General features: G+C 36.2%; 1 protein-coding gene across 3 annotated transcripts in view; it reads left to right on the forward strand.

Annotated features, from left to right (window-relative positions):
- Spg7 (SPG7 matrix AAA peptidase subunit, paraplegin) overlaps positions 1 to 11,530 on the forward strand; it is a 54,862-nt gene extending 43,332 nt beyond the window's left edge. For 2 of the 3 annotated variants that reach the window (XM_022070817.2, XM_022070818.2), the window contains exons 4-12: positions 1,638 to 1,937; positions 4,235 to 4,372; positions 4,808 to 5,041; positions 5,915 to 6,079; positions 7,601 to 7,975; positions 8,106 to 8,268; positions 9,498 to 9,808; positions 10,348 to 10,659; positions 11,278 to 11,530. In XM_022070817.2, the coding sequence (XP_021926509.1) occupies positions 1,638 to 1,937; positions 4,235 to 4,372; positions 4,808 to 5,041; positions 5,915 to 6,079; positions 7,601 to 7,975; positions 8,106 to 8,268; positions 9,498 to 9,808; positions 10,348 to 10,659; positions 11,278 to 11,445 (2,166 nt within the window). In that variant the 3' untranslated portion in view covers positions 11,446 to 11,530. Of the gene's footprint in view, positions 1 to 300; positions 730 to 1,637; positions 1,938 to 4,234; positions 4,373 to 4,807; positions 5,042 to 5,914; positions 6,080 to 7,600; positions 7,976 to 8,105; positions 8,269 to 9,497; positions 9,809 to 10,347; positions 10,660 to 11,277 lie in introns of those variants that run through there. The other variant, XM_022070816.2, reaches the window with a different exon arrangement.
- The last annotated feature ends 558 nt before the right edge of the window (positions 11,531 to 12,088 follow it).

Consider the following 12,088-nt stretch of genomic DNA (forward strand, 5'->3'; position numbering starts at 1 on the left):
TTTGATTTCAAGGCAAACAGTATTATTTATATCTTTGACTATGATGATAACAGATTCATAAATGGAAACAAATTGTTATCAGTACTTTGGTGGCCATTATTCTAAATGGTTGGTTGGTTTGTTTGATACATTAATGCTACACCCGTTCGTGACCTACGTCAGAACCCCACTCGACACTGTAAAATGTCTGCAATTGATATAAAGTCATTAAATTCCCTACTAATTGTCCAGAAATTAACAAGATTGTGTCAAGTATCTTAATTATATTTTATCTGGTATATTCGTGATGTTGGCTATACTGTTGGTAACAAATATGGCGACTGTCTATAAATTGTAAATTTTCACCAAGTGATATAAATATACTGATTATTAGTTAAAATGTGACTGTTTTTAATTTCTATACAACATAATGAATGCTCGTCTATTATAATTTTTTTTCTTTGCTATGTTACGGTGATAGAAACCGCACAACTTTACAACGCATTATCTTACGTAGTTTATATAGTTGCATAAGATTTGAAGACATCTCCCAAAATGTTTGTAATGAAGACAAAACGCATAGTAGATAACATAATTAGGCGGTTTGTATGTTATAATGAAATGTCTAATGTATACGGCGGGTGTAACTTTAATAGATGCAAAAGTGAATTGAATAATGAGAAGTGTATTATCAAGCACTGCAGTAAAAACTTATACCAGACCACTGGGAGTAGAAAATTGAATCCACAAGTAAGTAATTTCAGATTTCTGCGCTATGTGAAACTTTCAGGATTGCAGAAATTTCATTGCATTTCACAGATTGAAAGTACCACAAATCAATTTACCAGAAATATGAAAATGGGTTATTTTTCTTTTCATTAGCTTTGATTTTTTAGTCATTACATGCAGGGAAATCAGTGTATTCAAGAGCCTGTCTTTAGTTTTGTTGATTTCCAATAGAAAAATTATGGATGTTAATGAGATTATATTGGGACTGATAATCATACAGTGTTTTCCATTACATTCTTGGAAGATTATTTTTATAGCACCAAAAATGATTGTGGGTGTTTTTAGGTTAGGGCTCACAGAAATATCATTTTTTTTTGTGTTGAACATAGAATAATTATCCAAATGTTAATTTAAAAATGGTCTTACCAGGACTGAAACCTTGTGTTATACTTGGCTAGAAAGTATCTTATATGAGCCATAGGAAGAGTTCTTTTCTGTGGTAATTTCCCACTTCTTGATATTTTGGCCTTGTATACGATATGGGATATTTTAGGATGCTTGAGACAAGGCTAATTATTTTATCCTTCTTGCTTGCAATGGAACCACTACTCTAGCCTATGAATTAGCCAAACATTATGGCATCATAGATCAAAGGTCTTTCTGAATTCCAATCCAAGACTAACTGTCCTGATTGAGGTTTCTGTGATTTTCCATGTAAGTGACAGGATATAATCATAAGCTATGGTGTGGTAATGTCTGTGGCCTGTGAAAGTCAGCATTCATATCATCTTGAAAGTATTTAGGATGTTCTCTTCGAATTGTTTGGTTACATATTATTGTTAAAGTGTTTGTCTTGCTTTTTTATTCAAGTGATTTGTTGAAAGTCAATGTACATAGGCTGTTTTTTTATTTTATTTTTTTCTTTGAAGGTTTACAAGCACATAAAAAGGGAATACCAAGCAGTCTTCAGCCTCCTACATCGCTCTGGTCTTAGGACTACACATCAGCTTTCAAATTACCTTCAAGTAAGAAGTATACATTCTACAGGTTCAGCCCCTCAGCAACAGCAGAAGCCACCCCAAAATGGTGATGACAAGAAACCAAACAAGGATGATGAAGATGATAGTAAAATTTCATCATTGCTTGCTAAAGCCTTTTTGTGGATGCTGACTGCATATATGCTTATAGCAATTGTCTCCCTTCTGTTTCCAAGTAGCAATCAACCAGAGGTTAGTTGCATGTACATGCAAATAAATTATGTTTAGTTATTTCTTCTGCTGTGTAACAATTATGCAGAACATAAAATGCTATGTTCTTCGCAAAAGTTTAGAAACATTAGTAATACAGGTGTGAAACTTTAAACCTACCCTAAGGGAAGTACATAGTTGAGCATAATTGTTAATTGGGTGCTGAAAATACAATTTGGACCAAAGAGAGAAAGTAACTGGAGGATGAAGTAAGTTACTTTGTAATTTGTACTCTTAAACCAAATAATATTAGGGTATTAGTTGATAGACGTGTAACCCACATAGGGAGGATAAGAGGTGTTCATATTTTTACTCTGTAAAGTGATGAGGTTAGTATGAAAAATCCAGGCTTACATGGTAGGATTATAGTAAAATTTATCTTTACCCTTTTCCATATTTTTCCTTTCCATGCTCATTGCTACTAGGAACAAATTTATGTTTATGAATGTAACCTCCTGCCATCTGTGATTCCATTCTTAGAACTACTAGAAGAAAGGTCAAACCATATAAGTAGCAAAGATATGACACTTGGCACATGATAATAGCATGGGAGATAATTTGTAAATTTGGTTGTGCAAGGTGTCTGACAATTAACCTATGCAAGAAATATCAGAAATCTTCTGACAGAGGATAGATAAATAATAAAGAAATAGGATGTGAAGTTGTGGAGTAACTGGATCCAATGGTAGTCTCTACTGAACATTGTAATGAACCATCAGGTTTTATGAAAGGTAAGAAATTTGTTAGCTAGGTAAGTAACTTGTTCATTTCACAAGAAGGACTGTTATATGAAGTCTGAATTTCAGATGCTTTTGATGTTGAGCCCTGATTTCATAATTGTTATACAGGAGGGGTTTCCAAGCATTTCAGCCGTGAATCCAAAATTATTGATTTGGATGTCATTTCTGCCCACACATAGTTATTTAGCTTATGTAAGTGCTTGAAATACAGTTTCCACTACTGATGCCCACATGCACACCACTAAATGAAGTTTCTTGTTTGCTTGTCACAAGATATCACCAAGCTTAGTTGACCATTACAAACATGCCCATTGGTGACCAGTCAGCCAAGGTACAGGGAATGAGTGGAAGCCGTAGCATGCAAGACATTATGCTCCCCCTTGCCATTTCCATCTTCCTCTTACTGTTTGTTATGTAGCCGAAGTTTGCAGATACTTTGTTTTAACTGAAGCATCACCAGAACTGTTATGTACTTCTCAACCACTTGGTCCAGTATTGCTATCAAAATCACCATGCAGTCTGTGTGTCACCTTTGTATAGTGTCATGAAAATTATCCAACTTTGTTAATGTTATATTTTATGCAATGTAAAACAACAACATGACAGCTGTGTGAAAATATTAATTTCATTTTGAGTCTGACTACAATAACTAGTAAATCATTGAATATGAAATAGTGTATGAAGATGGGTTACAAACATGCCTACAGATTGTTTTTGAATTATTGTGAAGACAGCAGTTATAAATATGGTGATTGCATCAGTCTTTGAAGTTATATCTGGCAAAGAAGAAAATAATGGTATTATAGTAATAAAACTAAAGCAATAATGTCTGTAACATGAAGTTGGCTGTCTTCTGGGATGTAGCACTGTGTAGTCTGGTAGATATCAATTTGTAACATGAAGATTTCTGTCTTCTGGGTTATTGCGCTGTGTAGTCTGGTCGATGTTAACCAACGTTTCAGAGGTCATACTGCCTCCGTCATCAGGGCGATGACGGAGGCAGTATGACCTCTGAAACATTGGTTAACATCGACCAGACTACACAGCGCAATAACCCAGAAGACAGAAATCTTCATATTCACCGCTGTGAGAACCTCAAGTCTTACAATTTGTAACATGTTTCAAATTGCAAGGCTAGAGTTACACTGACTGCAATCAGATTCAGTACTGTGACCATCTTTACATGAGCTCTGCATGCTAACTTCTGAAATGAACTACATTTTATTGTTGGATGTAAATGTACATACTTAAATGTAATATTGACAGAAGATTTGTAAGGCTTGAAGTACTCGCAATAGGAAACAAGGTTCTGTGAGTTGTACCCAAAACTCCTTGTTTATTGTCATAAATATACCATAGAAAATCAGTTATATAATTTAGAATCTTTAACACCTGTGCTGTTTTGTATTATATTTTTGGTAAACTGCAGATCTTTGTTCTTGTGTGGGATTCTGCCAGACATTTTTGTGACTATAAAGGTTCCCCAGAAAAAGTGGTAGGAAAACACTGTTCTGGATAAGTTCCATTGTCTTCTTTCAGGTGATTCGTTATGTGTCATGGAATGAATTTGTCCATCATATGTTGGCCAAAGGAGAAGTGGAAGAAGTTATAGTTAGACCTGATGTTGACATTGTGACCATCATTTTGCATGATGGTGCAATTATAAAAGGAAAAAGAGTAAGGAATAAACAGATTTATTAAATTTTACTAGAGATTTGTTGTAGAATTGAAGCTTTTACTCTGATAGAATTCTATAAAGTAATCTCAGTCAGTCAGTCATGTGAGAACATTAATGGGAAATAGTGTTAATTTTGTGACTCTGTGAGAAATAGAATCACTAGACAGTGTTAAGGCAACCATTCAATATATATATATATATATATATATATATATATATATATATATATATATATATATATATATATATATAATTAAAAATAACCAAATATCACTGTTAAAGCATGTGTATAAATGCAGTCCTGAAGCTGACAATAATGAAATTCATCTCATTTCCTAAATAATAACCAAGATGCCTGCCATACGAGCAAAAGTATAATTGGTAATTAAAGGCAGAAATTGTTATAATATGTGTGTTCTGATTTTGTTATTCAGATTGATCATAAAACATTTCACATGAACATTGTTGATATGAAGAGATTTGAGGAGAAATTGCGAGAAGCTGAAAGAAATTTGGGCCTCACAGTTGATAATGGAGTCCCCATCATCTATGAAAGAAGTTCGGACACAGCTGGAAAGTTACTGGCCTCACTCATTGTCGTTGGTTTGTTGTTATCCGTGCTGTCACGCAGTAAAAGTATCAGGCCTCCAATCAGCATGGATACTTTTGTATGTTCAGTTGAATTTTTTAAATACAATGTTGGTACATTTGAATAAAGTGTTGAAGGATGTTTTATGCTGTATTAACAATACTAAATCTTGTCTGAGTGCATTCATTCAAATCCACATAATTGTTTGGATAGGAAATTCATGCTTACTCAAAGGACAGGCTTCTAGATATGTCCCTTATTGAGCTGTAATTTGATATAGAATTAGAAAGTATCTATTACGATAGATTAAAATATTAACATTTAGAAGTGTAGTACCAAAGAAGTGATAATTTTGTAACATATTATTGTAGTTTAATGTAATGTTTACATCTTTCAATATGGTTTATGTTCTGTTCTTCAAAATCATGCCAATTAAAGCACTTTATTGTTTGTATATGTGATTATAATGTGGAACACTATTTTTTAAAGATTCTTGTTCTCCATAAGTTGTAATTCTCAGAAACATGAAACAGCTTTTATTACTTTTAAAATTTTCTTTTTATTTATTTGTTTTTTAACTTAGTGAGATTATTTTATGGTCATCATAATGTCCAACATACTGGCTTTCTGTAGGGCCATCAGATATTAATATCTCCCAAGAAATAAATGAACTGCAATCTCTCAAACTTGCGTGGCCTGGAAGTCAATGTCCTGTGTTGCTGCTGATTAGTGTGAGAACCAGGAAATGTCTTCACATGGTTAATGTGTTATGATGCTAAATGTTTATGTACGGAGATACAGGTCTGTAGGTTGAGCTAACTTCTCATAACTACTTTTAGCTAATTTTTTTTAGGTTTTAACTGAATAAAATTAAAAATGTCATTAGTTTGTTACAAAATATTGAGTTGTATCAGAATTATACTTGTGGAAATAACAGTGGTTCATTTTTCAGACACAACTTGGTCGGGCAAAGTTTACATTGGTTGATCCACTTACTGGGCCAGGTAAAGGAGTTCATTTTTCTGATGTAGCTGGTTTAAAAGAGGCTAAACAAGAGGTTATGGAATTTGTTGACTACCTCAAACGCCCAGAACATTATAAACGTTTGGGTGCTAAGGTAATGGGTTATAGTACTGATGTTACTCTTTTGTGGAATGCAGTCTGTTTTTGAGTATTAAATTCAGAAAATCTGTTTGATATTAGATATCTATGCACCGAACTGTGCGCATTTCGCTTCTGTATATACATCCATTGGTTTTGTCATTTACTTTGTTGTATACAGGGGGTGTAGAGTGTGTGGTTTCGTTTAGGATGGATCATATGGGCCTGTAATTTAGGGAAACATAATCTGTTTCTAAATTTACCACTACTCCAGTTAGCACATCATTGCTCAGTACAAGGGAAAGGAGCTTGTTTTGTAGATAATAAAGTTATAGTCTTGCGTGCATTTTCAATTTCCTTGTTATGATGCTATCAGCACTTCCTACATTTTGTTTTATTTGTGTTCCAATCAGTACAAATCTATACTGCATCACACGTTGTTGTGCCTTCACGTCTGCATATCTGCATCTTATGAGCTTGTGCAACTTATGAATTAAGTTCTCATAAAACTGCAGGCAGATGCACAATGCATGTTGAAATTTATCCCATTGTTTATATCAGGGTGGTCCAACTTTTTTCCTCACTCAGACCAGAACAGTTTTCCTGTTGTAAGAAATTATTACCACCTTATGAACACAGTGATGAAGCTTTTGGTTCTGTAAAAGGCACAGAAGTTTTTGACTAGCTAAATGTCTTTAATTTTCTCAATGATTCTGCCCTATTGAGTTAATTTCTACATTCAGTAAAATATCATACATACTGCTCATCCAGTCAATAAACTGTCAAAAGTAAATGTGGATACATTTTGGGCATACTGTTGTCTTTTTCCGCAGCGGCCGCGTGGTCTGAGGTGTGGGCCTTGTGCCGCTTGGTCACTGGGACGAGGGTTCGAATCCCACTCAAGCCATGGATGTTTGTCTGCGTTTTTCTGTGTTGTGCTGTCCTGTGTACATGTAGAGGCCTTGCGATGGGTCGATCCCTCGTCCAAGGAGTCCTACCAAATGTCCATAGATCAAGCCAACGAAAAGTTGGGACCCGCAGTGCTCAAGCACTTGTAAAATGGGTCGTTCCCAGTATCCCAGTTGTCTTTTAATTAATATTGTCTTGTGATCAATATAATGTAGTATTGTAAGATTTGAGGTTTTCACATCAGTGAAGATTTCTGTCTTCTGGGTTGTTGCGCTGTGTAGTCTGGTCGATGGTTACCAACGTTTCAGAGGTCATACTGCCTCTGTCATCAGGGTGATGAATCGAATGAATCGAGTATGATCTCTGAAACGTTGGTAAACATCTACCAGACTACACAGCGCAACAACCCAGAAGACAGAAAGCTTCCTAAGGTAGTATTGATGGTGGGGGAAGTTTAGTTAAATTGATTTTCTTCATCTCAGCCAAAATTTGGCCCCAGTTCTTTGTTTGATGTTGCAGTATTTTTCATATAATCAAAAATAATCTGCCATGGATCCTTACCCAATTGATATGGTAGCAGCGTTGATATTTGTAGTCTTCTAAATTACATATTTTATTGTGTGTGTAGGTGCCTAAAGGAGCACTGTTACTTGGACCACCTGGATGTGGGAAGACACTGCTTGCCAAAGCTGTTGCAACTGAGGCTAATGTTCCTTTCTTATCCATGAATGGCTCAGAGTTCATCGAGATGATAGGTGGTCTTGGAGCCGCAAGAGTTCGGGATTTATTCAAAGAGGGACGAAAACGATCCCCATGTATTATTTACATTGATGAGATTGATGCTATTGGTCGCAAACGCAGTGCAGGTATCGGTCAGTTTGATGAGGCCTCTGGAGAAGGGGAACAGACCCTCAATCAGCTGCTTGTTGAGATGGATGGTATGGCTTCCAAGGAAGGAGTTATTATGCTGGCTTCAACCAACAGAGATGATGTTTTGGACAAAGTGAGTGCAATGAAGTTAATAATAGAAATGGAGGATTTAAATGCATCAACACTTTAATGCTTTTGTTGTTAACTGTGGGTTAAAAGAGGAAATACATGTAATATGCTTAGTTACTCATTTTCTTCCTTAGGCACTTCTAAGGCCTGGAAGATTTGATCGGCATATTCTGATAGATCTGCCAACTTTAGAAGAGAGGAAGCAAATATTTGAACAACATTTGAAGTGCATCTCTCTTGAAAACTCTCCTGAAAATTATTCAAAACGCTTGGCACACCTGACACCTGGTTTCAGCGGTATGTTATATCATTGTAAGCGATTCTGAGCGGGCCATCCAAATTAAATAGCAGTATGCAGGGCCTGAAAATTACAGTTGCCTTGTTACCAGTTTTTCCTAGAAAATTTAAGATGGTGGTTGTTTTCCTACTTGATGTTTAGGAGATGGATTTTGGAGACACAAATGCAGTTTCATTAAATGAAATTTACCTGCTACTGTATGCTGTTGTCCAGAATAGTATTATCCAAAGTTTTTCCAGTTTGTTGGACTAGCTCAGGATTCCAAATTTCCATAAATGCCATAATACCTTATAATTTTTATATGTTTTTTCTAATGAACAAATTGTTTGGCTGCCATATTTCAAAACATTGTTTGCACTTTGGCTGTATGAATATCTGGTATTTGCTGTATATTGTGGCACTAAATTTCTGCTTGTAAAAAACCATAAAAAATACCAACCATAAGTATAGAATATTATAATCTATACCAAATTAGAACCTTCAGAGGCCAGATTTGACTAACTAAGAGTAATAAAGTAACTTCATGAGGCAGAGTCCTTGTGAAACTGATGGCCACCCAGATAGTCAAGAAGTTCTTCGTATTTTATGGGCCCTAAAGGTTCGTTACCACGTCCAAAAGAGTCTAACCTGAACCAATTGAATTTAGTGCATAACCTCACACTCTCTTAGGTATCCATTATAATATTATTATTTCATCCGAAATTATCTCCTTGTGTGTCTATGAATGTTGTCTATCCCGCCAATCTCATCTTCCTTGATTTGATTGCATGGTATTTGGTAAATATAATAAATGATAGTCTGGAACTCTTACACTTTGTGAAAATTTTAGGGAATGGCCGTTGGCAGATGGGTATGTGCTGTATGACCTCATCTTATCCTCTAATTTGTTTACCGTAACAAATAATGAGAAAAATGGGAAGTATGAACCTCCTCATTATGTAGTTTTTACAACTTCCTCTCATTAACTCTGTCTTTGGACAAAATCTTCTTCTCCATGCCTTGTTTAAAATGTCTGTTCGTGTGACAGCCGACACCTGAGTACATCCAGCTTATGAAATGTAAGGTACATCACAACTGTGATGTGGTGCTGTTTCTACCACATTTATTATTTGCACAGTAATCCTTGTAAACATAAAAAACATTTGTGTGCTTTCCCTGGAATGTTGATGTTTTGCTGCAACTTAAAATAAAGTGCACCAAGACCACATCATCCTCACGTCCTTCACAGGTGCTGATATAGCTAATGTCTGCAATGAAGCTGCTTTACATGCTGCCCGTTATAAACAGACTATAGTGCGTGGAGAGAACCTAGAATATGCAGTGGAGCGTGTAGTTGGTGGTACAGAGAAGCGAAGCCATGTTATGTCACCGGCAGAGAAGAAGGTGGTGGCTTACCACGAGTCTGGTCATGCTATTGTTGGCTGGATGCTCCGCTACACCGACGCTCTCCTCAAAGTAACCATTGTTCCTCGCACCACTCTGGCTTTGGGATTTGCACAGTACATGCCAACTGATCAGAAGTTGTATTCTAGAGAAGAGGTGAGAAGAAAAATCTTCTTTTAAAATCAGTTGGGTATCGCATCATGGCGATCTACATTTGTCATTACTAAGATAGGGAGTGGGGCTTGAGGAGGGATTAGACCATTACAAGGCCTCTACCATCACAGAAAAATATTAACACTATGCCCTGAGCAGATTCAAACTTGCTGTGGGTGTACCTGAATATCCAGAGGTTATATGTGCCTGGCTATTCTGATAAATATTTTATATTATTTTAGTTTATCACCGGCTCATGAATATATAGGTATTTAAGTGGCATTTTATATACTGAAATTTTGCATATTTCTTTAATCAGGATATTGCAGCCATATAATATCAGTTCTTGAAGTTTGCGGGATTCCTAATTTGTTTCTAAATTGTTGAAGTTATTTTTAACGAATCATTGCCACTAAATGTGTTGATCAGTTCAAGCTTTGTTCATTCATGTTTGAGCTATGATTTGTTTGTAAACTTGTGTAAGAAAAAAAGATTCAACGTACAGTAAATGGATTTATAGTAGGGGATGTTTTTTGTTGCAGTTGTTTGAACGAATGTGCATGGCACTGGGAGGGCGTGTCGCTGAATCACTCACGTTCAACAGCATAACAACTGGTGCACAGAATGACTTGCAGAAGGTGACTAAGATGGCGTATGCACAGGTGCGTGTCTATGGCATGAGCAAGTTGGTGGGTCTGGTTTCTTTTCCTGAAGAAGAGACAAGAGAAATTGGGAAACGTCCGTACAGCAAGCGAATGACTGCTCTGATTGATGAAGAGGCTTACAGACTGGTGACTGCTGCTTACGTGAAAACAGAGCAGGTTCTCAAAGAGAATAAGGAGAAGCTTGAACTGGCAAGTATTAGACACAGATCGTCTCTCTACATGTAATTAAGTTTGTACAGAACAACTCATGAAGTCTGTCAGTAGATGCATGGTATGGGAGATGGATTGGTTTCTGCACCTGTACATCATATTCCAAACAAAACTCAGAAATTTTATTTGTAAAATACATGTTCTTGTTGAGAATGTCATAATCAGTTTCACGTAATAAAATTATGTATATGCAGTAAGCGTGAGGGCGGCTGTCTTCTGGATTGTTGCTCCATATAGTCTGGTAGAAATTAACTGATGTTCCAGAGGTTCTTGCTGCCTCCATCATCAACGCTTATTGCCTAACGATGGAGGCAGCAAGCACCTCAGAAAAATTAGTAAATTTCTACCAGACTATATGGAGCAACAATCCAGAAGACAGCCGCATTTATACTCACTGCTGAGAGAACCTCAAACTCACTTTTGAAAACGTGGAAAGTAGTCAAATTTGAGTCTGTTGACTGCGAGAGTGAGAGGAGTAAGTAGTGGCCACAGCCGTGGAAGATATTGTTAGAAGTTTACAAAATAAGTGCATATAACTGGCGCTATATGAAGTTCCATTACATATCCAAACACACTGATCAGGTTGTTTTATTTCAGTTGGCTGAAACTCTTTTGAAAAAGGAAACATTAAACTATGACGATGTGGAGAAATTGATAGGTCCACCGCCTTTTGGGAAAAAGAGGCTTGTTGGTCCAGAAGAGTTTGAACAGTCCGTGAACAAGGAAGCCGGGGAAGAAAAATCACAACAGCAGCAACAGATTTGAAACTAGCTTGCAAGATAGTTGTCTTTGTGATAATTATAATTATTACATCTCTCTCAATAAAGATAAATCTTCATTAAGAACTTAAGATACCACTTTTCCTTAACCTTTAGTGGGTGGACTTGACCAAAGTGGGTCAGGCAGCTGGACGTTTTCTGCAGTAAGTAAAGTCTTTTCTCAGTTGGACTTTGCATTCACAATTGGTACTGGAAAGATTTGTGTATTTTGAAAGTGTTTGATACAATATTGTAATATAAACTTAGCGAAACAAAATACATTTGCAAGTCGTGTAATTTAATCATCTGCAATATATATAAAGAAATCTTATGTTCCAAACATAATAGTGTAGTAATGTAATGATGTAAACAGAGAAGTTCTGTGGTGGATGAATACAACGAAATATTTTCAGGTTATCAGCCACATCAACATTTTGGAGATCTTTTTTTCTCCAGCAAACTGATGTGATATATATGGTAGCACAAAATGTAGGTATGAAATTATTCTTTCTCTCTTTCCCCCCCCCCCCCCCCCCCTTCCAATGAGCTATTACAATTTGAAGAAATTTTGCTGATGCGCTGTGATACTCAAGCTATTTATCGTTTATTTTTGTTTGGTTACCAGGGCAACTGAGAGACTTTGGAGGAGC

This window comes from Zootermopsis nevadensis, unplaced genomic scaffold, assembly GCF_977971745.1.
Source record: "Zootermopsis nevadensis isolate Lab colony 2312 unplaced genomic scaffold, Znev_1.0 Znev_ptg000001l, whole genome shotgun sequence".
In the NCBI taxonomy this organism is placed as follows: Eukaryota; Metazoa; Arthropoda; class Insecta; order Blattodea; family Termopsidae; genus Zootermopsis; species Zootermopsis nevadensis.